General features: G+C 43.3%; 1 protein-coding gene across 1 annotated transcript in view; it reads left to right on the top strand.

Moving 5' to 3' along the window:
* LOC126471257 (unconventional myosin-Va-like) overlaps nt 1–20,190 on the top strand; it is a 109,248-nt gene extending 89,058 nt beyond the window's left edge. Inside the window, exons 9-10 of the mRNA XM_050099376.1 lie at nt 15–137; nt 20,065–20,190. Coding sequence (XP_049955333.1) covers nt 15–137; nt 20,065–20,190 — 249 coding nt within the window. The remainder of the gene's footprint in view (nt 1–14; nt 138–20,064) is intronic.
* Nucleotides 20,191–26,516: the final 6,326 nt, after the last annotated feature.

The following is a 26,516-nucleotide window of genomic DNA, read 5'->3' as shown; positions in this document are numbered from 1 at the left end:
CACATTTGTTCCAGTGTACTGATGTGCCAACCACATTACAGCCCATAATTCAGGCTGCCCACTTGCTACAGGCTCGTAAGCTGGATGAAGATGTTCAGCATGTATGCAATATGTGTGATAAACTTTCAATGTTGCAGGTATGTATTCAAAATTAACTGTATCATTGTTTCAAATTGGTGTCAGTTATAACTGATTTATTAAATTTTGCACATGATTAGATTGCCCATTGTGATGGTTCTTACATAGTAATGCATCCACTCATGTTAAAGTCTGGTTTGTATACCATATGGGTTAGGAAGCAACATATTTATAAAGACTTGTGAGCTACAGTTGTTTTTTCATTAAAGTAATTAGCATTTCTTGGTGCTTCATATGTATATTATACAGCAACTGATGATGTAATTCTCTGCAGCTAGAACAGGTTGTTCCAACTTATGTGCTTGTAATAATTTGGGGATTGCTCCAACCAGTGTTGGTGTCAGTGAGGAATTGAATTAGCCTGCACGGCAGCACCTTGTAATCTGACAACTATAAATGGTGCACATTATGTTATTGCCAACAACAAATTTGGAATGTTACATTAACTAAAAAATGCAGGAAGCAAAGGAAATAAATAATAAGGAACTCTATTAATAGTATGTAATATGTTCATTAGGCTTCTGAAGTTTGAGGTTTTTCCATATTAAGAGGAAATATTGAGAGTCAAAGTGTTTGCAGTGTTACTGTGGAAGATTCGTTGTAACATCATAAAGAAAACTCCCTTCTTTGCTTTTTACTCTTGCTATGGACAAAAAAAGTGATCACATTAGTATATATATACCCAAACATGCACATGATCATGACCATATTTTTGTATAGGTTGTGAAACATTTTTGCTGTAATGAAAAATCCCACTAGGACAAAGTCAGTGTGCTGTGGTATCTTTCTTTCATTGAAGTTAGAAATACTAGATTCACATATTTTAACTTTGGTAATGGTGACAGACCATGGAATGAAACCAGAAAAGGATTGTTGAATAATTTAATTTCCATTTCCAAAATATTGAGCTCCTGCAGTCCCTTTTTAAAGACATGCTTAACTGGTTTATCTTGACTTGGTAATCAGTAAAACTAGTAATCTTAAAGAAGCCAGGTGACCCAAAAATGTTAAATTACATTGTCTCATTTGTGTCACAAACATAGGTTTTCCAAGAACACTCAGATTTTGTTTTGCACGTCAACCATTTAATTTTCCATCCACTGCAGTAACATTTTAAATTGTTCAGATGTATTTTCATGTCTGCCAGGAATGCTAGCTCTGATAAACATTTTAAATCTTTCAGATATTACACTTCTTTCCCTATCACTTTGGCAAAAGGAAAAGCTTGCTCACAAATGTGAAAGTAATTAACAAGAAGTTACCAATCAAGCTAACTGTGGTGTGGTTAGATATGTCCTCATACTTTGCATCCATATCCTTCTCCTGCCGTGGTTGCCATGTCCAAGTTCCAGCGAGTTGCAATTTGTTGGGAAGGGAAACTCCTTAAATTCTCTGCAACTCCTTTGGAGACAAATATTATGCATTTGCTACCAGACTTATTGCTACAATAAACTTTTTTTTCAGATGTAACCCTCTTGATATTTTGCTTTTAAGTCTGTTAGATCTCTGAGTATTTTGCCCTCTATCTGCTCCTAATGCCCTGCGTGGGAGCATGTACATGGGTGTGCTGAAAAGTTATGCCTCCAAGTTTTTATACATAAATTCTTAATGCATTTTAAATAAAGCACATGTTATTAACATTCTACATATTTATTCTTCATTTCTATACATTTGCAGCCCTCTGCCATGAGAGGTCTCTGAATTGTAGCATGTAACATGGTGGTGAGTAATGTAATTATGTCAGTGGATTAGAAACAGCATGCTAAAATCAGATTCTGGGTTAGAAGAGTTTGTCCACACATGCTGCTCCTTTAGTATGACAAAGGTACATCACAAATTAGCATTGTGACATCTGCAACAATCGTCCACCTTTGGTTCACTGTCATCATCATCCTCCATACAATTCCAACTTGGCACAATCAAGTTTTCATTTTTCCAAAACTTAAAGAACACCTTCAAATATGTTACTTTGACAATGAAAAAGAGGTACAAGCCGAGGTGAGGTTCTGAGTCCATCAACCAGGTCAAATATTCTGCAATGCCTGTACCAAGAAATTGTCGTCTCGGGGAGAAATGTGTTACCAGGATGACTATACTGAGAATAGAGATACAGACTGCTAAGAATATTTGTTTTATTTAAGAATCTTAGAGTTTTCATGTAGAAAATTCAGAGGCACTGCTTTTCAGGATGTCTTCGTACAGTCATGTTGTATGGTATGCATATTGGCAAAATTAAATACTTCGTGGCATACACAACACTGCAGGCATCCATCTATAGTAGTAAATGGAATTGTCTCCTCCTGCGACAAAGGCATGGGGCTTTCATGGCTAACGATATCTGCCATTGTCAGTGTCAGAACACAAATCTGTTGGCATTTGTTATGTCAGATATGATGACATGATACTTCCAGACAGAATATAATCTGAATTTTATGCACTTGAAGACTTAATGAGTATCAGCTGTTGTCTCTGAATTATGTACTATTTGTAGGTACAATTAGTTCTTCCTTCTGAAATTCTTCTTTGAGGAACAGTTTTGTCTGTCTCATACATAATCATTGCAAATGTAGTAGTAGTAGTAGTAGTACAGCCATTAATTGAAATGAATATTTCTTCTGTAGTTATTACTGCATTTTTTTCTATGGTTCTAACTGCTACACATGTTTTTCAGATAATCAAAATACTCAATCTGTATACAACCATTGATGAATCTGAAGAATGTGTTCCTGTCAGCTTTATTCGTAGAATACAGGCCAAGCTCCTGGAAAGAAGTGAACCTCAGAAACAGGTATGGAGAAATGAGAGCAAATTGCTGCTCTTGCAATGTTTCATAGCTACTGAACCTTTTAGAGAAATTGTTAGACGTCTATAAACCATGTAATGTGTTGCATTTTCTACACTGACAAAGGTACCACAATTAGCCTTCTTCATTTTAATTCCTCTCAGCAGTATGATGTTTTTGTAGTACAATGGAAAAATTAATTAGTCCTGGAGAGCTCTTTGAGAGTAGTGTTCCAATTCCTGACTGACCACCTCGATAGTTTTGACAGTGACATCTCCCACAGTTTCTCCCTGACCTATACTATTACTCACTATCTAGTATTTTGTGCGTGATATCACTGATCAGCAAGATGGTTGAATGATATGACATCCAATCAATTCCCTAAGGATGACAGCTGAAATTTTGTTAGCTATGTGGGTTTAGACTATTTTTTGTTTATAATATACTTAGTTGTGAATGCCATATATCCATATTCAATCCCATCTAACTGTTTACCCTTTGCAGATGGTAAGTACCTAATAAATATTCAACATTTAGAAAGAATGATATGGTGTCTAACAGTGTCTGCAGTACCATAGCTGTTAAATTGCAGTGCTAGTTTATCGTTACCAAAAGACAAAAAAAAGTTTTGCAGCACCTTAGTACCTATAGATATGTATGGGTAAGAATTCTACAGGAGCAGGGAGGGGAAGAATAAGCCTTCGGGAAGAAAAAATATTTACCATTAAACAAAGCAATCAGCAAAATAAAAGCAGTCTGAAAATGCATATCCATGTAACCAAAAACTGCTGCTGAGTAACACTGAGGACTCTATTCTTGAAGTCTGTCTCCTCTTCAGTGGCAGCCCTCCTGTGGTCCGGAGTGGTTTCTCCTTCTATAGTTAAAAAGTTGCCTTCACAGGTGTTGCAGCAGGAATCTTGGAAGATCATAAGAAACTAGTCCTGTACTTCAGCTATTGAGTAGGAGGGGTATGCCCCCACAATGGTTACATGATCTGCCCAACTCTCCCCCTTCCTCTCCCCCTCCCCCTTTCTCTCGCCCTCCCCCTCCCTCTTTCTCTCGCCCTCACCCTCCCCTTCCCCCTTTCTCTCGCCCTCACCCTCACCCTCCCCATCCCCCTTTCTCTCGCCCTCGCCCTCCCCCTCCCCCTCCCCCTTTCTCTCGCCCTACCCCCATCTACCCCACCCCTTTACCCCTTTTTGTGTAGAAAGGATGGCACTATTCCAGCTGGGTAATAAAATTTATTGCATTGAGTCAGCCTAAAGGTTTCATTGTGCCCTGTATCTATTGCTCTTTCACAATGGAGAGGCATATTCCACGGCAGAAAAATAATGTCACTGTAGTTGCACAGATTGTTGTACAATGGGCAGCAGCTGGACTCTTGTCCCGGGAGCAATTGGTTCCTGCAAGCAGCAGCCACTTGGGCATGGTCACTCATTGGCTACCTCTGCAAGATTCCTGTTCGCCTTCATTCACCACTGACACCTGTTGTTTGTGGCTCTTGTGACAGTCATATGCCAAGCACCAACTGCAGGTGTCAGCATAGCTGTGTGTGAGTGGGTTGCAGCCAGCTGGCCAATTGCTTGCTGTCATCCTGCTGCCCACCTGCCCTCTTCCCATGAAGTGAGGGCATGGTCGCCTCCTTGCACTGATGCAGTGCTAACGTAATAGTGCGAAATAAAGTATTAATTTTGGCAGCCACCTCTTTCTGAACCTTCACCAGCCTGCTACCTTGCCTCAACCATTTGCTGTCTGCCATCCTTACATTGTAGTAGCCCCTCCATCTCAAGCTTGGCTATAATTGGCACCAGAATTGGTGGCGTCTCCAATAGGCACCAGATGGTGCATTGTCCTAGCAGCACGATGTCTGGACCACTGCCTACAGTGTCAGCACAGTAGGGGGAATGAGAGAACTATTGGTTATCTTTGTTGTGTGTGACAGACATGGGATCTAGCAGTAACTATCACAATAACTTGAAGTTACTTGTTTTGGGTCAGAGCAACTGGATAATGTGTCTGAGTTTCAGGACAATGGTAAGGCTCAGTGTATGGAGCATGTTAGATATTCACAAAGTAATCTGCTCGGGAATTCTGCAGTGTGGGCTGAGTGAATATATGTAACTTGCTTTACGTCCGACAATATGGCCATGTTGCAAGGCTGTATATGGAGTGTAGTGTTAATGATAAGGTGTAGTTTGTAATTTATTTATTTTTTCAGGTTGTGAACTGTTGCATATTTATACTTTGCCTTTGTGTATTGTGTGTGGGTGAGGAGTAAAGGTGTTGCAATGGCAGTCACGCATGGTGCAGTTTGGAGCTTAAGGCAGTTCATTTTTTGAAAGAAAAGTTAGTACAGTTGTCAGCAGATAAAACAGTAATTGGGGCAAACTGCAGTTAGGGATGAGGAAATGGCATTGCTCCAGGCACCAGACCAAGTAATAGTTCAGCTGCTGCATGCCCCCCCCTTTTCCTGGAAGGTCATCTGAGGACGTGGTGGTATTTGTTGAGGACCCAATGATGTCAGCAGGTATTGGTGATTAGTCCAATGTTCAGTTGTTGTTGGTGTCAAAATTACATCAAGTGGAAGAACTGAAAACTACTGTGGGATATACAGAGGCACTAAGAAATCATAAATGTTTGAGCAGATAAACTAGGGGCTTCTCAAGAGGTACAAGAAGCAGAGCTGTGCAATGTTCTTTCAGGAATGATTGAGTACTGTTACAAGGAGGCATTGACAAGCCATAGCGGATTATGCCAACAGAATATGCAAGGTCAATATGTACATAAATATGAGCTGGGACAGAACAATGAAGCAAATATTCAATACAATGGAAAAACAGACAAGGTTGAAAATTTCACTTTCATTTACTCATTGACAAGTTTTGGCTTGGGATACATTTTCAAATTATGCAGATAGTCAAAATGGTATTTCCCAAAATATAAGACCCATATCAAGATAACAAACATGTATACCCCCCCCCCCCTTTCAGGTATGGGGGTTAGAATAGGTCTGAGGTATTCCTGCCTGGCATACGAAGTGACTAAAAAGAGTTTCACACATTTCCGCCTTTATGTGATGGTCCCCTGTACGGTTTGACCTCCATTCTCAAAAATTTTCCCAAAGAGCGAGCCAATTGGTGAAGGGTGTCTTACAAGGTACATCGTGTCCATCATGCATTGAGATCTTCAGCCCACTTTCTTGTCGTCGCATTGCAGTCCTGCCCATTCTCCATCTCTTGGGTGAGGACACCTTCCTAGGTGCGTGTTCCACCATGCACTACGCAGTGTCAATGTCTGCGTTGACTTCTTGGCACCTGAAATCCAGCACGGTAGCCAGTCCGTTATGGTGGGGCTGCCATGTACCCTGTTGGTTGTAGCCCCTGACCACACAGGGACTGCTCTGTTGATGCCTGTGCCATTAACTTCCCATATATGCCATGTGGTAGATGCCCATCCTCCTGGGGCATCGGGTCTCCCAGCAATGGTCATCCTGCCAGGTGGCCTTTACTGCAGCTGGGTGGCGCCCGTGGGGAGGGTCCCTGGTCGGAGTTGGTGGCATCAGGGTGAATGACAAGCGATGAAGAGTAGTCCATCATCTCTTGCTGGTGGTGAAACACTAGCAGCCTCTAAGCGATCACAAGCTCAATTCAACGCACAGAATTATGAATAAGAATCGTTATCCTCCCCGGCCCTACCATGGGAGGAACGTCAGGCTAAGGATGGCGACGGATCTTATTCACCCCAGTACCTTGAATGTTCGAGAGCTGATGGGGAATCTTTCATGACGATGAATCCTCAGTTTTTTGTTGAGCATTTAGAGGACAAGTTCGTGGAGGTGGAGGGCTTGTCCAAAATGAGATCTGGATCAGCCTTGATCAAAACCGCATCCTCTGCCCAGTCACGGGAGTTACTTGCTTGTGACAAGCTGGGGGATGTTTCTGCAACCATCATGCCCCACAAGAGCTTACATATGGTCCAGGGTATCATATCACAGAGACCTTCTTGTGCAGTCCGACGATGAGCTGCGGGCCAATTTAGAGTGGCGAGGTGTACATTTCGTCCGGCGTGTCCACTGGGGTCCGAAGGATAATCAGGTTGCCACCGGTGCCTTCATCTTGGCCTTTGACGGTGATACCATGCCCAAGAAGGTCAAGGTGATGGTCTAATGGTGTGATGTAAAGCCCTATATCACTCCGCTGATTTGGTGCTTTAAGTGCTGGAAGTTCAGCCATATGTCTTCCCGCTGTATTTCCAGCATCACGTGCTGAGATTGCAGACGCCCATTACATCCCAATACTCCATGTGCCCCATCTCCCATCTGTGTCAACTGTGGAGAGCACCATTCGCCTTGCTCGCCTGACTGCAGGATTCTCCAGAAAAAAAGGAAAATCATGGAGTACAAGACCCTGGACAGACTGACCTACACTGAGGCTAAGAGAAAATTTGAACGCTTGCATGCTGCGTGTATGAAATCATCTTACACCACTGCTACAACAGTTCTGGCACCATCAGCTCCTCCAACCCCAGTCACCTCTCAGAGCCAGAAGACTACACCTGCCCCCTTGGTGGTGAGGGCATTTCCCTCCCTGTTGCTCCTGCACCACCTACTTTGGGAGCAACACTCCACCAACCATCGGGAACGTACGTCCCCACTTCTAAGCCAGAGAAGCATAAGTCTTCTTCAGCTTCTCTGGCTAGGAAGGGGTCCCTTGGATCAGTCCCTTCCCAGGTTTCTTCTAGTGGGAAAGATGATGCCTGCCAGTGGCTGAAGGGCCCAAAAGCAGCTGGTCGTAGGGCTTCACGCTCATCATCAGTCCCGGAGACTGAGCCAATGAAGTCCTCCCAGCCAGGAAACACAAGGAGCAGCGAGAGAAATCCAAAAAGAAAACCCCTAAGAGGAAGGAAATTGCAGTGGCACCCACACCACTGCTACCTACAAGCTCTGCGTCTGACGATGAGGTGGAGATTCTGGCGTCTACTGAGGACCTAGATCTCACCAGACCCTCAGACACAATGGATATAGACTCCTCAGGCAATAAATCGGAGGCAGCAGGTGACTCTGAGGCTTAAACTGCCTCATTGAATGTTCCATGTCTTCCCAGTCCCATGATGTCATCCTCAAGTCGAACTACGGTTTGTTTTTCCACTGCCTGGCTGAGCTACGGCAACTGTTAAGCTTTACACCTGCTATCTGCATTACCATCCACGAAACCTGGTTCCCAGCAATGCGAACCCCAGCCCTCTGCGGCTATAAGGGATATTACAGGAACCATAACTACGATAATAGTGTGTCAGGTGGAGTTTGTGTTTATGTCCTAAACTCAGTCTGTAGTGAACATGTGCCCCTTCAAACCCCTCTTGAAGCTGTGGTTGTCAGAATGACGACGACGCAGGAAATAACTGTCTGCAATGTATATCTTCCTCTGGATGGTGCAGTGCCCCTGAATGTATTAGCTGCACTAATTGATCAACTCCCTAAACCTTTCCTACTTCTGGGAGATTTTAATGTCCATAACCCCTTGCGGGGTGGTACCATGCTTACTGGCTGAGGCAGAGATATCGAAACTTTACTGTCGTATTCGACATCTGCCTCTTAAATAATGGGGCCGCCACACATTTCAGTGTGGCTCATGGTAGTTACTCAGCCATTGATTTATCAATTTGCACCACAGGACTTCTCCTATCTATCCACTGAATAGCACCTGACTACCTGTGTGATAGTGACCACTTCCCCATCTTCCTGTCACTGCCCCAGCGTCAGGCACAAGGACGCCTGCCCAGATGGGCTTTGAAAAAGATGGACTGGGGAACTTTCAGTTCTGCCGTCACCACTGAAGCTCCCCCACATGGTAACATCGATGTGATGGTTGAGCAGGTGACTAGCACAATTGTTTCTGCGGCAGAAAACGCGATCCCTCGCGCTTCAGGCAGCCTGAGGCATAAGGCAGTCGCTTGGTGGTCACCGGAAGTCGCTGAAGCAATTTAGGAGTGTCAGCGAGTTCTACAGCAGCATAAGCGGCACCCTTCCCTGGAGCACCTCATACCTTTTAAACGGCTCCGTGCCCGTGTTCACTACCTTATCAAACAACGGAAGAAGGAGTGTTGGGAGAGATAAGTCTCCACCACTGGGTGCCACATGGCACCTTCGCAAGTCTGGGCAAAGATCAAACGTCTTTTCAGGTACCAGGCCCCAACAGCTGTCCCTGGTGTTACCATAAATGGTGAGTTATGTACCGACGCAAAGGCAGTTGCTGAGCGCTTTGCCCTGCACTTTGCCCTGCGCTTTGCATCGGAGAATTACCCTGCAGCCTTTCGCACACTTAAACAGCGGCTGGAAGAGAATGTCCTCTCATTCACTACATGCTGCAGTGAATCCTATAATGGCCCATTTACAGAGTGGGAGCGCCTCAGTGCCCTTGTGCATTGCCCTGACACAGCTCCTGGGCCTGATCACATCCACAGCCAGATAATTAAACATCTCTGACCTGACTAAAAGTGACATCTTCTCGTTATCTTCAACCAGCTCTGGTGCTATGGCATCTTTCCATTGCAATGGCGGAAGAGCACCATCATTCCGGTACTCAAAACCGGTAAAATCCCGCTTGATGTGGATAGCTATCGGCCCATCAGCCTCACCAACGTTGTTTGTAAGCTGCTGGCATGTCTGGTATGTCGGCGTTTGGGCTGGGTCCTCGAGTCACATGGCTTGCTGGCTCCATGTCAGGGCGGCTTTCGCCAGGGTCGCTCTACCACTGATAATCTTGTGTCCATAGATTCTGCCATCTGAACGGCCTTTTCTAGACAGCAACACCTGATTGCCGTCTTTTTTGACTTACATAAAGCATAAGACACGACTTGGCGATATCATATCCTTGCCACATTGTATGAGTGGGGTCTCCATGGACCACTCCTGATTTTTATCCAAAACTTCCTGTCGCTCCGTACTTTCCATGTCCAAGTTGGTGACTCTCAATAGTTCCATCCATATCCAGGAGAATGGAGTCCCTCAGGGCTCTGTATTGAGTGTCTCTCTATTTTTAGTGGCGATTTATGGTGTAGCAGCAGCTGTCGGGCCCTCTGTCTCACCTTTTCTGTTTGCAGACGACTTCTGCATTTCGTACTGCTGCAAAAGTACTGTTGTTGCCGAGCGGCGCATACAGGGAGCCATCCACAAGGCGCAGTCATGGGCTCTAGCCCATGGCTTCCAGTTTTCAGCAACAAAGTCGTGTGTCATGCATTTCTGTCGGCGTCGTACTGTTCATCCTGAACCCGCACTTTACCTTAATGATGATCCACTCACTGTAGTAGACACATATCAATTCCTAGGACTTTTTTCAACGCTTGATTGACTTGGCTCTCTCATCTTTGTCAGCTTTAAGCAGAAGTGCTGGCAGCATCTCAATGCCCTCCATTGCCTGAGCAACATCAATTTGGGTGCAGATCGCTCTACACTGCTGCAGCTCTACAGAGCCCTTGTCCAAACCTGAATTGACTATGGGAGTGTGGTTTGTGGTTAAGCAGTGCCTTCAACATTGCATTTACTCACCCTGTGCACCACTGTGGGATTTTATTAGCGACACGAGCTTTTGGTACGAGTCCAGTGACCAGTGTCCTGGTGGAGGCTGGTGCCCTCCACTGTAGATCGGACGTGCGCAACTGCTCATAGTTACCCTGAGCATCCGAATTACCATCTCCTTTTCCTGCCCGCGGCAGTCCATCTCCCGCATCGGCGGCCCAGATCAGGGCTAATGATTGTGGTTTGCGTGCGGTCCCTTCTCTCCAAACTGGAGTCCTTCCCTTTACCAGCTCTAGTTACGGCCCATTCACGTACGCCTCCATGGTGTACACCTTGGCTGCAGCTTCGTCTGGACCTTTTGCAAGGCCCTAAGGACTCCGTTAACCTTGCCGCTCTCCACTGTCACTTTCCTCTCGATTCTTGACGTGTCCCGGGGTTCTGAAGCGGTTTACACCGATGGCTCAATGGCTGATGGTCATGTAGGCTTCGCATATGTTCATGGAGGACAAGCTGAGCAGCACTCCTTGCCAGTTGACTGCAGTGTTTTCACTTCAGAGCTGATGGCCATATCTCGTGCTCTTGAGTACATCCACTCATGCCGTGGCGAGTCATTTCTCCTGTGAACTGACACATTGAGCAGGCTACAAGCTATTGACCAGTGCTACCCTTGCCACCCTCTGGTAGCGTCCATTCAGGAGTCTATCTATCCTCTGGAACAGTCCCGCCATTCCGTGGTCTTAGTGTGGACGCCAGGATACGTCAGAATCCCCGGCAACGAACTTGCTGTCAGGCTGGCCAAACAGGCAATGCAGAAACCGCTTCTGGAGGTAGGCATCTCCAAAGCTGACCTGCGTTCTGTCCTACACCACACGGTTTTCCGGCTTTGGGAGACAGAATGGATAACAGCATGCACAACAAACTGCATGTCATTAAGGACACTACGGATGTGTGGATGTCTTCCACTCAGGCCTCTCGCAGGGAATCAGTTGTCCTCTGCCAGCTCCACATTGGCCATATGTGGCTAACGCATGGTTACTCCATTGCGAGGACCCACCTCAGTGTCACTGTGGCCCCCTAAATGACAGTTGTCCACCTCTTGCTGGACTGCCCACTTTTAGCCACTCTGCAGCAGACTTTTAACTTTCCCAGCACCCTGACTTTGGTGTTGGTCAACAATGCCTCCACAGCAGCTTTAGTTTTATGTTTTATCCGTGAGAGTGGGTTTTATACTTCTATCTAGGTTTTAGTACATGTCCTTTGACCCTTTGTGTCCTCCACCCTAGTGCTTTTAGGGTGGAGGTTTTAATGTGTTGCAGAGTGACTGGCTTTCCCTTTTTTTCTCGTGGTTGGCTAGCCACTGTAATCTGCTTTCATGTTTTACTCTCTTCTGTTTCTAGCGTCCGTGTTGTTCCCTTGTCCTCTTTTCTTCCTTTTAGTGTTCATTGCCTTCCCTTCATTCTTGTGGCTTTTCCTTTCTTTCCGTTTTGTGTTATATGTTTCGTCCGTTTTATTCTCACACTTGTGGCATTATGTTGTTAGGAACAAGGGACTGATGACCTCATAGTTTGGTCCCTTCTCCTGCCTTCAAACAAAGTAACCAACCAAACATGATAGGTAACAAAGTGAAAATGAATAGTTATAGAGTATACAATTATTTTTTGGTGTTGCAATTATTTTCCCCCATTAGTGTCATCAATTTTGTAGCAGTTTTTCTCAAGCAGCAGTTCCACAAGGGCACAGGGCTATAGCAGACAAGGAGATGACATGGAGTCTGTGCTTCAGATTTAGTACCACAGTACAGCAGACCTTCCTGGCTCACTCCAGCAGCAGCCCAACTCCTGTCATGATGGCAACGAGGCAACAAATTGCAACCTATGCACAGCAGCTGTTTCTCACCACCGCAGTGGACATGCCTCTGCGCCACATGCAGAGGCTGCCTGGGTGCAGTAACTCATTTGCAGGATTGGCTACCTCTGCAAGATTACTCTTCACTTTCATGCATTGCTGACACCCATAGAATGGGGCAAGGCCATCTCCCAGTATAGACACAGTGATAATGTAACAGTACAGAATAAAACATTAATTTTTCCCTCGTCCTTCACCAGCCATGAACTCCCCACTGTCTCCCATACTGACATCACAGCCAACTGCCCACCCCAAGGTCACCTATAACATGCAACTGTTATGAGCACCTACAGAAAGTGGTGGTTGAAGGATGGCGAAAGCACTGGTAGGTGACAAGATGCTGAATCTCCATGGCTGATCATAGAATGTGGAGGTCAGACTTGCCAGCTCTGTAAAGGCAGACAGGGAGTGCTCAGTGGTAGATCTGACGACACAGTGCTGAACAGGCAGAAGTGGTAAGGGATGCATAGTTTTGTGCACATTATTGAAAATAAGCCCCCACAACAGACAACCCTTGTGTGTTCACATGTTGACCCAATGACACTGCCAGTTGTGATTGCAGTGGCCACAGAATCAGAGAGATTAAGCCATGAATCAATGTAAATGTCTTGCTTAGTTAGATGGCTCACATTTCTTGTTACACAAGATCAGTAATTGTGTCTGGATATACAGGCCAGGATGCAGGCCAATTGGAGTAGTTTTATTCTCTTTTGGACATTCACCTTGTTTTTCGTGGGAAGTATAGTAATAATCAAAGACACATTAAAGCTATGGAGTATATGGACACTGTTGTAGACCATTTACATTCCTTCATGCTTGATTTCTTTCTGCCAGTGATGGCATCTTCCAACATAACTTTCCATGTCTCATGCCTGGAAACATCCTGTAGTGATCTAGGAGGCAATACAGTTACCTCACGTTGATGTCTTTACCACCAGATTCACCTGATTTGAACCTAGACATTTAGTAGCATAACAATGCTTCAATCTGGTTCCTGACAATACTATATGTAGCTCACAATGAGTTGCTCCACCCCACAGATGAAATGCACAGACTTGTCTTAACAAGGTTTGGTCTTGGCTGGTTCTGATTATACAAACATCAAAAAACATTTTGCATCACCCCGGTTCCCAGAACTCCTAAAGATAGATGTTGACTGTGGATATTGTATCACAGACACAGTCCCTTTGACTGTTCAGAGATCCCCCTGCGGGTCCGGGGGTTAGAATAGGACTGAGGTATCCCTGCCTGTTGTAATAGGTGACTAAAAGGAATCTCGCACTTTTTGGCGCTTTAAGTTCAGGTCCCATTTTATGATTTGACCTGCCACTTTGCAAATTCTACAGAAGTGCAGGCCATATGGGGAAGGACACCTTACATGGTGCAAGAGCTGTCCATAGTGCCCTTAGATTCGATCTCCTGAACCTCTTGTCATGGCTTTGCATATCCACCTGCAACTCAACTATTTGCGCGAGGACACTTTACAGGGTATGTCACTTGCTTCTGTTGTCTCCTGTCCTCATTCGCCCCCATGACAGTATTGTATTTCTCTGCACCCACTATCCAGCATGGTAGCCACTCCATTGTAGTGGGGCTGTCATGTACCCATTTGGTAGTAGCCCCCTGACAACACAGGGATTGCACTGCTGATGCCTGAACTGTAAACGCCCCATGTATGCCAAGAAGTAGATGCCTGTCTTCCTGCAGCATCAGGACTCCTAGCAATGGTCATCATGCCAGGTGGCCTTTGCTGTGGCTGGGTGTCACCTGTGGGGAGAGCCCCTGATCGGAGAGGGTGGCATCAGGGCAGATGACCTGCAATGAAGTTGACTAAGCCATCTCAGGCTGGTGACCATATGCCACCAGCAATCTCTGCGAAGGGCAAGATCAAGTAGAATACTGACAGATATGACACTAAATTGTTTCCCTCCCTCACTACACCATGCGAGGAACAGTGGGCTACAGAAAGAAGAGAGCCATATTCGCCTCGGTATTTAGTCTGTAGCAGAATAGACGGGGACTCCTTTCTACCTATGAAGCTTCAATTTTTTGTTGAACATCTTGAGGATAAGCCGGGTGAAGTGACAGCACTGTGCAAGATGAGCAGTGTAGCAGTCTTGATTCAGACAGCACCCCAGCCCAATCCTGGGCGTTACTCGCTTGTGACCAGCTGCATGATATTCCTGTTTCCATCACTCCCCGTGAAAGCCTCAACATGGTCCAGCAGATTATTTTCCATTCCGATCTACTCTTGCAGTCTGATGATGAGCTACGTGGCACTCTAGATTGGCGGGGTGTTCATTTCATCTAGTGCGTTTACAGGGGACCCAAAGACAACAGGGTTGCTACTGGTGCCTTCATCTTGGCCTTTGAGGGTGATTCATTGCCTGAAAAGGTCAAGGTGATGGTTTACCACTGTGATGATAAACCATACATCCCTCCCCCTATGCAGTGCTTTAATGCTGGAAATTCAGGCACTGCATTTCCACCGCCACATGACAAGACTGCAGACATCCACTGCATCCAGACACTCCCTACCACGTGTATCAACTGTGGAGAGCAGCACTCCCCCTGCTCACCAGACTGCACAGTACTCCAAAAGGAGCTAAAAATCATGAAATACAAGACCTTGGACCAGTTGACTTACTAAGAGGCTAAACGTAAATTTGATCGATAACACCCCATTTGGTTGATCTCCACATGTGCTGCTGCTACATTACAATTGCCACACAAGTACCAGCCATACCACACTCTGTGCGCCACGAACAGGGGGCCCTCCAGGCCACCAGAATACATCCGCCCAATTGGTGGTAGGGGGAAAATCTCCTTTCGTTCCTCCCATAGTACCTACTTCGGGAGCAAGGCCCCCCAAATGCAGGGGACATCAGTCCCCTCTCTCCAGCCAGAGAAGCAACAGCCTCCTCCAGCTCCTCTCATGCAGAAGGGGTCCTTTGGTACCCTCTCTCCCAAGGTCTCTACTAATGACACAGGGGGGACACACACCAGTGGCTAAAGGAGCCAAAAGCTGCTGGACGAAGGGCTTCTCGGTCTTCCTCTGTGCCTGAAACTACTTCAGAGAAGTACTCCCAGCCAGCCCATAAAGAGAAGCAAGAGGGCAAGCAAACAAAGGAGTTTGCTAAGAAAAAGGACCCTCCGGAGACCAATTATGCACCTGCAGTTGAGGTGGATATCTCGCTATCCCTTAAGGACCTGGATCTCACTGACACGTCATCCACAATAGGAATGGATACAAATACTCAATCGGTGGCAGCAGGTGACCCTGAGGCGTAACCTGCCTCATTGCATGCTTCATGCCTTTCCAACCTCACGATATCGTCATCCTCCAGTGGAATTGCTGTGGTTTTTTCCACCACCTGGCTGAGCTACGGCAACTGTTAAGCTTTACACCTGCTTTCTGCACTGCCCTCCAGGAACCTTGGTTCCCGGCAATGTGAGCCCCTGCTCTCCATGGCTATACAGGATATTACAAGAACAGTAGTGCCTATTATAGTGTGTCAGGTAGAGTTTGTGTCTATGTCCTGAACTCAATATGCAGTGAAACTGAGCCCCTTCAAACCCTTCTTGAAGCCGTGGCTGTCAGGAAAAGAACTACACAGGAAATAACTGTCTGCAACATATATCTTCTTCCAGATGGTGCAATACCCCTGAACACATTGGCTGCACTGATTCATCAACTTCCTAAACCTTTCCTACTTTTGGGAGATTTTAATGGCCATATCCCCTAGTGGGGTGGCACTGTGCTTACTGGCCGAGGTAGAGATGTCGAAACTTTCCTGTTTCAACTCGACCTCTGCCTCTTAAATACTGGGGCCACCACACATTTCTGTGTGGCTCATGGCACTTATTCGACCATTGATTTATCCTTCTGCAGCCCAGGACTTGTCCTACCTGTCCACTGGAGAACCCACGACAACTTGTGTGGTAGTGACCACTTTCCCATCTTCCTGGATGTCCAACAAGATGGGCTTTAAACAAGGCAGACTGGGAAGCTTTCACTTCTGCTGTCACCACTGAATTTCCCCCACAGGTGCCATCAATGGTAGTTGAGCAGGTCACTATAATGATCATTCCTGTGGTGAAAAAAACAATCCCTTGTTCTTTAGGGTTCCCCCCAGTGAAAGTCAATACCTTGGTGGTCATCAGAAATTGCTGAGGCCATTAAAGAGTGTCGGCGAGCTGTACAGCGACATAAGCAGCACCCTTCCCTAGAGCACCTAATAGCTTTTAAAACAGCTCCGTGCCCACGTTTGCCACCTTATAAAAAGATGAAAACAGGCGTGTTGGGAGAGGTGTGTCTCGACCGTTCGGTGCCATATATCACCTTCCCAAATCTGAATGAAGATCAGATGTGTTTGTGGGTACCAGACCATGACAGGTGTTACTGGCATTAACATCAATGGCATGTTACCTACTGACACAAACGCAATTTCCGAGCACTTTGCTGAGCATTATGCCCCAACCTCCATGTCGGAGAATTATCCCCCAACCTCCATGTCGGAGAATTATCCCCCAGCATTTTGCACCCTCAAACAGCATATGGAAAGGAAAGCCCTCTCGTTCACTCAATGTCACCATGAACCTTATAATGCTCCATTTACAAAGTCGGAGCTCCTCTGCGTCCTTGCACGTTGCCCTGACACAGTTCCTGGGCGAGATCAGATCTGCAGTCACATGATCAAACATCTCTTGTCTGACTACAAGCTACATCTCCTTGTCATCTTCAACCAGATCTGGTGCGATAGCATCTTTCCATCGCAATGATGGGAGAGCACCATCATTCCAGTGCTCAAATCCAGTAAAATCCCGCTTGATATGGATAGGTATCGGCCCATCAGCCTCACCAACGTTCTTTGTAAGCTGTTAGAATGTATGGTAAGTCAGCGTTTGTGTTAGGTTCTGGAGTGACGTGGCCTACTGGCTCCATGCCAGGGCGATTTCCACCAGGGTCACTCTTCCACTGATAACCTGTTTCCCTCAAGTCTGTAATCTGAACAGCCTTTTCCAGATACCAACATCTGGTTGCCGAATTTTTTGATTAATGAAAAGCTTACAACACGACCTGGTGACATCATATCCTTGCCGCATTATATGAGTGAGGTCTCCAGGGCCCGCTTCAGATTTTTATCCTAAATTTCCTATTGTTCAGTACTTTCTGTGTCCAAGTTGGCACCTCCCATAGTTCCCCCATATCCAGGAGAATGGGATCTCGCAGGGCTCTGTATTGAGTGTATCTCTATTTTTAGTGGCTATTAACTGTCTTAGCAGCAGCTGCTGGGTGTTGGTCTCACCTTCTCTGTATGCAGATGACCTCCTCCAGTACTGGTGTTACAAGCGGCACCTACAGGGAGCCATCCACAAGGTGCAGTCATGGGCTGTAGCCCAGTGTTTCCAGTTTTCAGCCGTGAAGTCGTGCGTCTTGCACTTCTGTCAGTGTCGTACCATTCATCCAGATCTTTTAACTTAATGATGATCCACTCACTGTAGAGGATACGTATAGATTCTTAAGACTGGTTTTTGATGCCCGACTGACGTGGCTTCCTCATCTTCATCAGCTGAAATGGAAGTGCTGGCAGCACCTGAATGCCTTCTGCTGCCTGAGGAACACCAACTGGGATGCAGATCGATCTATGCTGCTGCAGCTCTACAGAGACCTTGCTCAATCCTGCCTTGAATATGGGAGTCTCATTTATGGTACACCGGTGCCCTCAGCATTGCATTTACTCGACCCAGTACACCATCGTGGCATTCAACTAGCAACAGGAGCTTTTAGCATGAGTCCAGTGACCAGCTTCCTGGTGGAGGCCGGAGTCCCTCCATTGAAGGTTAGGCATGCACAGGGGTTCATTCCCACATTGGAAGCCCAGGTCAGGGCTTACAAGTGCAGTTTGCATCCGATCTCTTCTGTCTGAAGTGGAGTCCTTGCCTTTACCACCTATACTTGAGGACTATTCACGTACACCTCCATGGTGTACAACTAGGCCAAAGCTTTGCCTGGACCTTCCACATGGCCCTAATAAATACAAATGTTTGTGGGAGTTGCGTTCACTAGTAGTTCATAAGAAATATAAACTGTCTTACCAAGCTACAGAAGTGATGTGTAGAGTGGTACATTACAAACAAGCACAGATATGATAATTTAACAGTGAGTTTGTACTATCATAGTATTTTAACAAATGAGTAAAAAATACAGGGCAAACAAATTGTGATTATCATATGTTAAGGACGGGCTGCAAAAGTTGACATGTAGCTATAGGAGTACTAAAACTCAAGCAGTTGAACTTCAGCTGGGTATGTTTTGAGAAGATTTAACAAATACATTAAAAAAAGTGTGAAGGCTCTTCACCAATGTGAGGAGTTAATGTACAGTTTTTCCTGTTAAGTGCTATTTAGTGATTATAACATATTTGTATTACAAAAAGCCATAGATGTTTTGTGTTTATTCAGGACCCCCAGGGCAAAACTCTTTCTGAATACATTCATGAAATCATTAACATGCCGACTGATGAGTTCGTTTCCACATTATTTCACTTGATTGGCAAGCATCAAGTATAAAAGTATAATTTTAGCATTCAACAATGATGAAATCAAAGTATGCATTGATTGCCAGACATGGTCAAACACACCAGGAGTTTCTTTGATTGCAACACCTGCAAAGAAAATTCTTGTGACGAGATCCATTTCAGACTACACAAGCTTACAATACATGAGAGATTTCATGGCTCTCACAGAAAGAAACCAAGACTCAATAAATCCAGTGACCTGGTCCACCATGCCCAATCACTTAATGCAATAATGACTTATTCAAACACCTATGAATAGCCAATCCAAAATGAGCATGCACCCCATTATGCTGGAACCACATGCTGTGCGTCACATTTACTGTAGCATTTTCAAGCAAACTGGGAAGAACCTGTTCCAGAAAAGTCTGATAATAAGTGGGATGGTAAAAGGTACTGCTCAATGAAGCACTCACTGACCAAACCCACCCACGTTAGCTGTGAACTGATGTTGTGCAATATGGTGCTGCATGCTGTGGGCATTTCCTGGTACCCATAACTGCTCATTGTGGTAAAGGAATACACCATCTCCCCTCCAGAAGTTTATATATATAATAGAGGGAAACATTCCACGTGGGAAAAATATATCTAAAAACACAGATGATGTGACTTACCGAACAAAAGTGCTGGCAGGTCGATAGACACACAAACATACACATGAAATTCAAGCTTTCGCAACAAACTGTTGCCTCATTAGGAAAGAGGGAAGGAGAGGGAAATACAAAAGGATGTGGGTTTTAAGGGAGAGGGTAAGGAGTCATTCCAATCCCGGGAGCGGAAAGACTTACCTTAGGGAGAAAGAAGGGGTATACACTACTCGCGCGCGCGCGCCACACACACACACACACACACACACACACACACACACACACACACACACACACACACACACATCCATCCGCACGTACACATTGTGTGTGCAATATCCTTTTGTCTTTCCCTCTCCTTCCCTCTTTCCTGATGAGGCAACAGTTTGTTGCAAAAGCTTGAATTTCATGTGTATGTTTGTGTTTGTTTGTGTGTCTATCGACCTGCCAGCACTTTCGTTCGGTAAGTCACATCATCTGTGTTTTGCTATGGAAGTACACTGGTTCATGTTGTGTATTTTATTCATCACTATTTGCATAACCTTGTTGCTCTTGCAGGCCACATTGCTGATGGACACAAAATTCATGTTCCCAGTAAGATTTCCTTTTAATCCATCAAAAATCCATCTTGAAGATATAGAAGTACCAGAGGTGTTGAACCTACCAATGCTAAAAAAAGTTTAAACTTGTGAGACACTAGTTCATCGGGAAAACAGAAATGTGCCCTACTACAAGGTTACATAGATTTCCTTCTGGAGATCTGGGTTCTGAAGTAATAAACGTAAAAATTGTAATGAGATATGTATTTATAGTTAAACAGTCATCAGCATCCTATAAATGTAAACTTCTTTATTCCTTCACTCTAATATTCATTTCATTCTTAATATTTCGTTATAATGTTAAGCTATCTGCTTACAGTTTTTTTGTTCATCAAAATTATATATAAAATATCTTTTGTAATTATTTAAAATATTTGCAATTTGTGTGCATATGGCTTTTGTTGAAATATGTGATTAATGTTTGGCTTTCATGTGTGAGGGGGGGGGGGCGGGGAGGGGGAGGGAAGGTATATACTATGTGGAGCAGTGTTTTAAGCTCTCTTAATTCTCCACAATGATGGTTTATTTAAATGTCATGGCACTACTAGACTATTATTCCTTTTTGTTAAAATTATTTCAAGAAAAATAGGGTTCAGGAGACAGAGAAATAAAATGTTGTCATCTGACAGATCAGTAACCATGAAGAAACTGAAATACATAAGTAATTTTTCTTTCAAGGACATTGATTGTTCCTCCGTATTCTCACTTTTGCCTAATATGAAAGAAAAATTTCTATCGTATCTTTGGTATTCTGTTTATCTCGCCACCTTCTTCCTCTTATACTGCTTCATCATCATCTGTTCCTCATTAACACTTAGGTAAAACTTGTATGATTAATTTCAGGATGATCTTGTTTTTCATTTGCAGTCATTCCTCAGTGTCTGCCAACTAGGTATCTATTATAATTTACTCCAGGGCTCTTAAATGTAAAGTTGTATCTCCTGTACTCAGGCAGGACTGCTTTTTTTATTTTCCTTTTTTTAGTGACAAGTTACTTCCAGCCACTTATGAGTGCCAAATTACTTTGTTGTAATCATAATGTGGTTTGTCTGTAAATGAACAGTACAAATATAAGTCTGGAAGTTGTTACAAGAATTTGGTTTCTGGCCAGTACTGCCATGTAAATGAATATCAGATCTGCTATGTGTAAGTGATTTACAGATATGACTGGTTTTTAGTTACTGTGTGCATAATGGGCCTCCAGCAAGTCTTTGTTATTATTTAGAGATTTCCATTCAGACTAAGGCATTTCATGTTAAAAGGTAAATAAGGAGTTGTACCCTGATAAGGATATTTAAAAATGGATTTTCTGTTTCATTTCATATGGGTATCAGTTAGTATGGTCTCATTTTTTCAAACATTTTAGCTTTTTCACAATATCCATATCAACCATACAAAAGAAATTACTGTGATGATAAAGAAATCAAGTTAACTTCTTTCATTCTGTCTGTTCTGTGTAAGTGATTTTTGTCAGAAATAATATAATTTTTTAAAATAGTTGGGACTTGCCATGATAATGTAATTTGACCGTGTGTTACAGAGATATTGCAAGTTACTGGTTGACATGCACAGAACATTATGGTCACCAACCTACTATCAATATAAACCTGTCCAATAGCAGTGTCACCTTGTGAGGAATGACTGCTACACACGTGTGTGTGTGTGTGTGTGTGTGTGTGTGTGTGTGTGTGTGTATAGAATGGGGAAGGTGCGCAGTCTGAGTTTGACTGAGGGCAGATGGTAATGGCCCGAGGCTCAGCATGAGCATATCGGAAACTCCACAACTTGTCGGGTATTTGAGAAGTGCTGTGGTGATTGCCTTCAACACATGGTGATACCACATCCAAACGTCATGGGGTTGAGGGACCGCCACTCATAACAGATGTCGGACGTTGTAGGCTGAGCAGACTGGTAAAATAGAACAGGCAGTAAACTGCAGCAAAACAATCCTCAGTCTTCAATACTAGGCAGAGTACAAGTATGTCTGAACACACAGTGCACTGAACACTCGTAGTGATGGGCCTCTGCACCCAATGACCCATGCATATGCCAATGTTAACACCACAACATCAACAACTACAATTGAAAAGAGCAAGTGACCATTGGCACTGTACATTGGTGCAGTGGCAGAGCATTGAATCTCGATGCCATCATCATCATGCCAATGTGTGGGTGCAAATCCGTCATCTTCCAGTGGAAGATCTCCTTCACACCTTCACTTGGAATGGAGACAAGCTGGCAGTGGCTCCATTATGCTTTGGGCAACATTCAAGTAGACACTCGCGGGTCCAGTGGAGCTTGCGCTAGGCCATGATGGATAAGGAGTATCGTACATTGGTTGCAGACCACATGTACCCCTTCATGACAATCATGTTTACCGACAGCAGTTGCATTTTTCATCAAGATAATGTGATATCACAGGGCCATGAGTGTTACAGAATGGTTCAAGGAACACAGTGGTGAGTTCCAATTGATGTGCTGGCCGCCTCAATTAGCCAGATCTGAACCTGATTGAACACAGTTGCGATGCGATTGAACGTGGCATCAGAGCTCATCGCCCCCCCCCCCCCCTCTCCCTGGAATTTATGGAAATCGAGTGCCTTGGGTATGCAGGTGTATTGCCAGCTCCCTACAGTGACCTACCAAGACCTCACTGCTTACATGCCATTATGTGTCACCTCACTGCTGTTATCCATGTGAAAACAGTGGACATGCTCCCTATTAAGTGTGTGTGTGTGTGTGTGTGTGTGTGTGTGTGTGTGTGTGTGTGTGTGTGTCATATAGACAATCACATTTGACATCAAAGAATGATTCATTGTCAATAAAATGAAAACTAATGAAGAAATAACACATCATATCATATGCAGCCTTAGCAACTTTGGAAAGCCATGATAATCTGGAGGCTGTCAAACTGCTGTGATTCATGACTGACTGTAAACCTTTGATTTTAAAATGTAATTGCCTATTGAAAGGTGAAGGGGCGGAGGGGGGGGGGGGGGGATATGAACTTGCTTTGATAGTTTCTAATTCTTTTATTTTTGCTCTTACGCCATATTTTTCTAATTATGACTCAACATAATGACATTACTTATATCTTATTTGTGTGAAAGATTATTATTATGTATTGGTTTATAATCTGTACTATGACATTTGTTAACTGTGGGTATTATGTATCAGGCAGAAGTTTGGCGCTCTTCTTGCAAATTCAAGTAAATTATTGAAATATTACTTTCTCTGCAGACTAATATCGATTGTTCATCAAAAATCACTTTTTCATTTTTAAAAATTTAATACTAATAGGCCCTCAGATGGCTAAAAGTAAAACAAATGAGGTTATAAGTAAATCCATCATAAATGTGATAGGCAGACCTACTCTGACAAGATCTGCATGAGGAGAAGTTTTCATCTTAACGACTCTTTGTTTTTCCTGTTATATATTTTGTGTAACACCTACTAGATATTTCTACAGTCAGTCATTGGCTTTAGCTTAAGTATAAAATATTTCTTGGGCTAAAATGTAGGTAAAAAGGAACAGAGACTTGAAAAAAATTTATTTCCATTGTAATTCAAGATTATGGTGTTAACTATACTGTGCAAAGATGCATAATTTTACTTCTTTTGTCAGTAAATAGTGTGAGACTTTGAGAACATAAGATGTAGAAACGAATTGTATTGTTCCTCTGACTATGACTGAATAAAAATTTTAAATCCATAAAAAGCTATTTTAGTCACTGTTAACTGTAAATATTGCCAAGCTTATCAGCGAGGAATAATCTGTGTGCTGAACTTTAACTGTTTTTAGCAGTTCTGATGCATAGTGAATATGAGTAACATGCTTGGCTAGGAACATGATGTACATAAAATATTTCTTTCATGTGCAGATTTTCTTAAAACTGTACCATTGTTAAGAAAGTTGTATAATACTCATTGTTCATGTACTTCCTCACAGCCTCTAAAGGAACCAGGTGATGCTATATATAGTTTAAAAACTGTTTTATGAAAAATTTAAAAACTGGTATTTTGTATAAGCTGTATCCAAAGCAATATTTTAATCTCCCCCCAGTGCTATTAACCCTGCTTCTTCCCTTCTGTATGTACACCACAATGTTATTTTTGGGATGTAACTACCATTTCATTCATTTAAAACTATAAAATATCACATTAGACTGACAGAAATATGTTCTTCATGAATACTGGCCATATCAAAGAATGGAATTAAATGGGAATAGTGACCTAACTACAGTGTCTAAATCAGAATTTATCATTCAGGCATTGCTGGTGCTACTGTGGTAATGAACCTCCACTTGAGGTGTGTGTAGTTACAGTGCTTATTGTAAATTATTCTCTTCTAAGATAATCCAAGAATCACATTTCCTTATTTTTATTAAAAAAGTAGAATTACTCTAAAGATACAGAGTTGTTTCAGATAAATCAGAAATATATTTTCAAAAGTCTAGTCATGATAATTTCATCCCTTCTGTATCTTTAAATGACCACACTGAATAATACGAGGGTAGTCCACAAAGTAAGTTCCGTTTCTATTTCTATCTGCGGCAGCGCTACGATCGCAGTTCCGAGCATGCACGGCAGTTACTCTGCCTCAATGAGAAGACATGTAAGCCATTTTCAAATTGCTTCTGCCGACATGTGCTTTGTAGTGCTTCTTTATAATGTCATCCATAATTGAAAATGCCGTCGCGTGTGAAATCAGATCTGCGATTCATTTTCTAAATGCAAAGAAAGTTAAACCAAAGGAAATTCATTGGAAAATCTGTGAGGTTTATGGACAAAATGCTATGAGTGATTCAATGGTTAGAAGATGGGTCAGACTGTTCAATGAAGGACGTGATAAAGTTCACAATGAAGAATGGAGTGAACGCCCGTCTGTGCTTACTGATGAACTGGTTCACACAATTGAAGAGAAGATTAAGCACAACCATAAGTTTACACTTAGTGCCCTTGCTATGAAAGTTCTGCAAATCTCACTATCACTAATTCATGAAATTGTTACTGAAAAACTGAAATTTCGGAAACTTTGCTCATGTTGGGTACCCAAATTTCTTACTGAACACAAAAAACAACGGATGGGCAGTGTACTTCAGTTTTTGACACACTAGAGTGAAGAAATCGATGGTTTTCTTTTTTAGTCATGGGGGATGAAACTTGGGTAATGTAAGTCACCCCTGAAACAAAACAGCAATCATGGAATGGAGGCACACTTCATCCCCAAAAAGGTTAAGCCTAAGCAAATCTTGACACCTCTGAAAGTCATGTGCACCGTTTTTTGGGACAGAAAAGGCATTTTGCTGATTGATTGATTGGCCTCATGGTAAGAAATCAATGCACATGGTTACGGAGAGACCATCACGAAATTGTGCCAAGGATTACTGTCAAGAGGTGTTGTTTTTTCCCCCACCTCACAGCTCTTATGGAAATTTCACTGGGATGCATTTGATCATCCTCTGTACAGCCCAGACCTTGCTCCTAGCTCTCTTCTTACACCTAAAATCTGTCCTTGGTGGTCAACACTTCAATGATAATGACAAGCTAAAAGAACATGTTACCACATGGTTGAATACACACGTGGCAACCTTCTATGAAGAAGGCCTACAGAATTTTAGAAGCTATGTAAAAAAGTAGTTTAACAGTTGTAGATATTTTACAATAAATATTTTTTCTGTGTCTGTGCATGTTTGTTTTATATAACCAAATGGAACTTGCTTTGTGGACATACCTTGTAAATTAATAACTGAAGATCTATAATCAAAAGTGATGTCTAATTATTTTAAGCATATAACTGAAATTTTTGATACTTCAATTATGAACTTATTTAACTGCATTTCATAGTTCACTCCCACCTTCATAGTTTAGTGGTCAGTGTGGCTGAATGCCATTTAAGGGGCCTGGATTTGATTACCAGCAGAGTCAGCAATTTCCTCTGCTTGGGGACTTGGTATTGTTTTGTCCTCATCAATACCGGCATGTAAGTCATCAAAATGAAATCAACTAAAACGACTTGCAGCTGACAAACTCCCTGAAAGGGTACCCCTGGCAAAATATGCCATATGCACATTTCATTTTCATAGTTCAAAAGTCAGAGAAGAAGGAAGACTAATGTTGTAAGTTGAGGTCACTTGTGTTTATTTCATAGTAATGTAATGTCCTATGCAGAGAGTAAAAATAAGTTGCAATATTGGCTGAGAGTATAATCCATTGGCTACAATCTCTGGAAAAAACACTGTTTGATAACATTTGACACAAACTTTGCTAACTACTTGTAAAATTAATCTGAGGCAGTAATTTAGCCTCTTGGAAAATAAAGTAGTAAGGAAGTAAGTTTATTTTTCAGGTATAGTAGTATCTCCATATTGTCCATTGCATTATGATCTCACAATTAAGTGTGCATCAGGA

Source organism: Schistocerca serialis, chromosome 3, assembly GCF_023864345.2.
Source record: "Schistocerca serialis cubense isolate TAMUIC-IGC-003099 chromosome 3, iqSchSeri2.2, whole genome shotgun sequence".
Lineage (NCBI taxonomy): Eukaryota > Metazoa > Arthropoda > Insecta > Orthoptera > Acrididae > Schistocerca > Schistocerca serialis.
The sequence above is the reverse complement of the archived record's forward strand: the minus strand, read 5'-3'. Positions and strand labels throughout refer to the sequence as shown.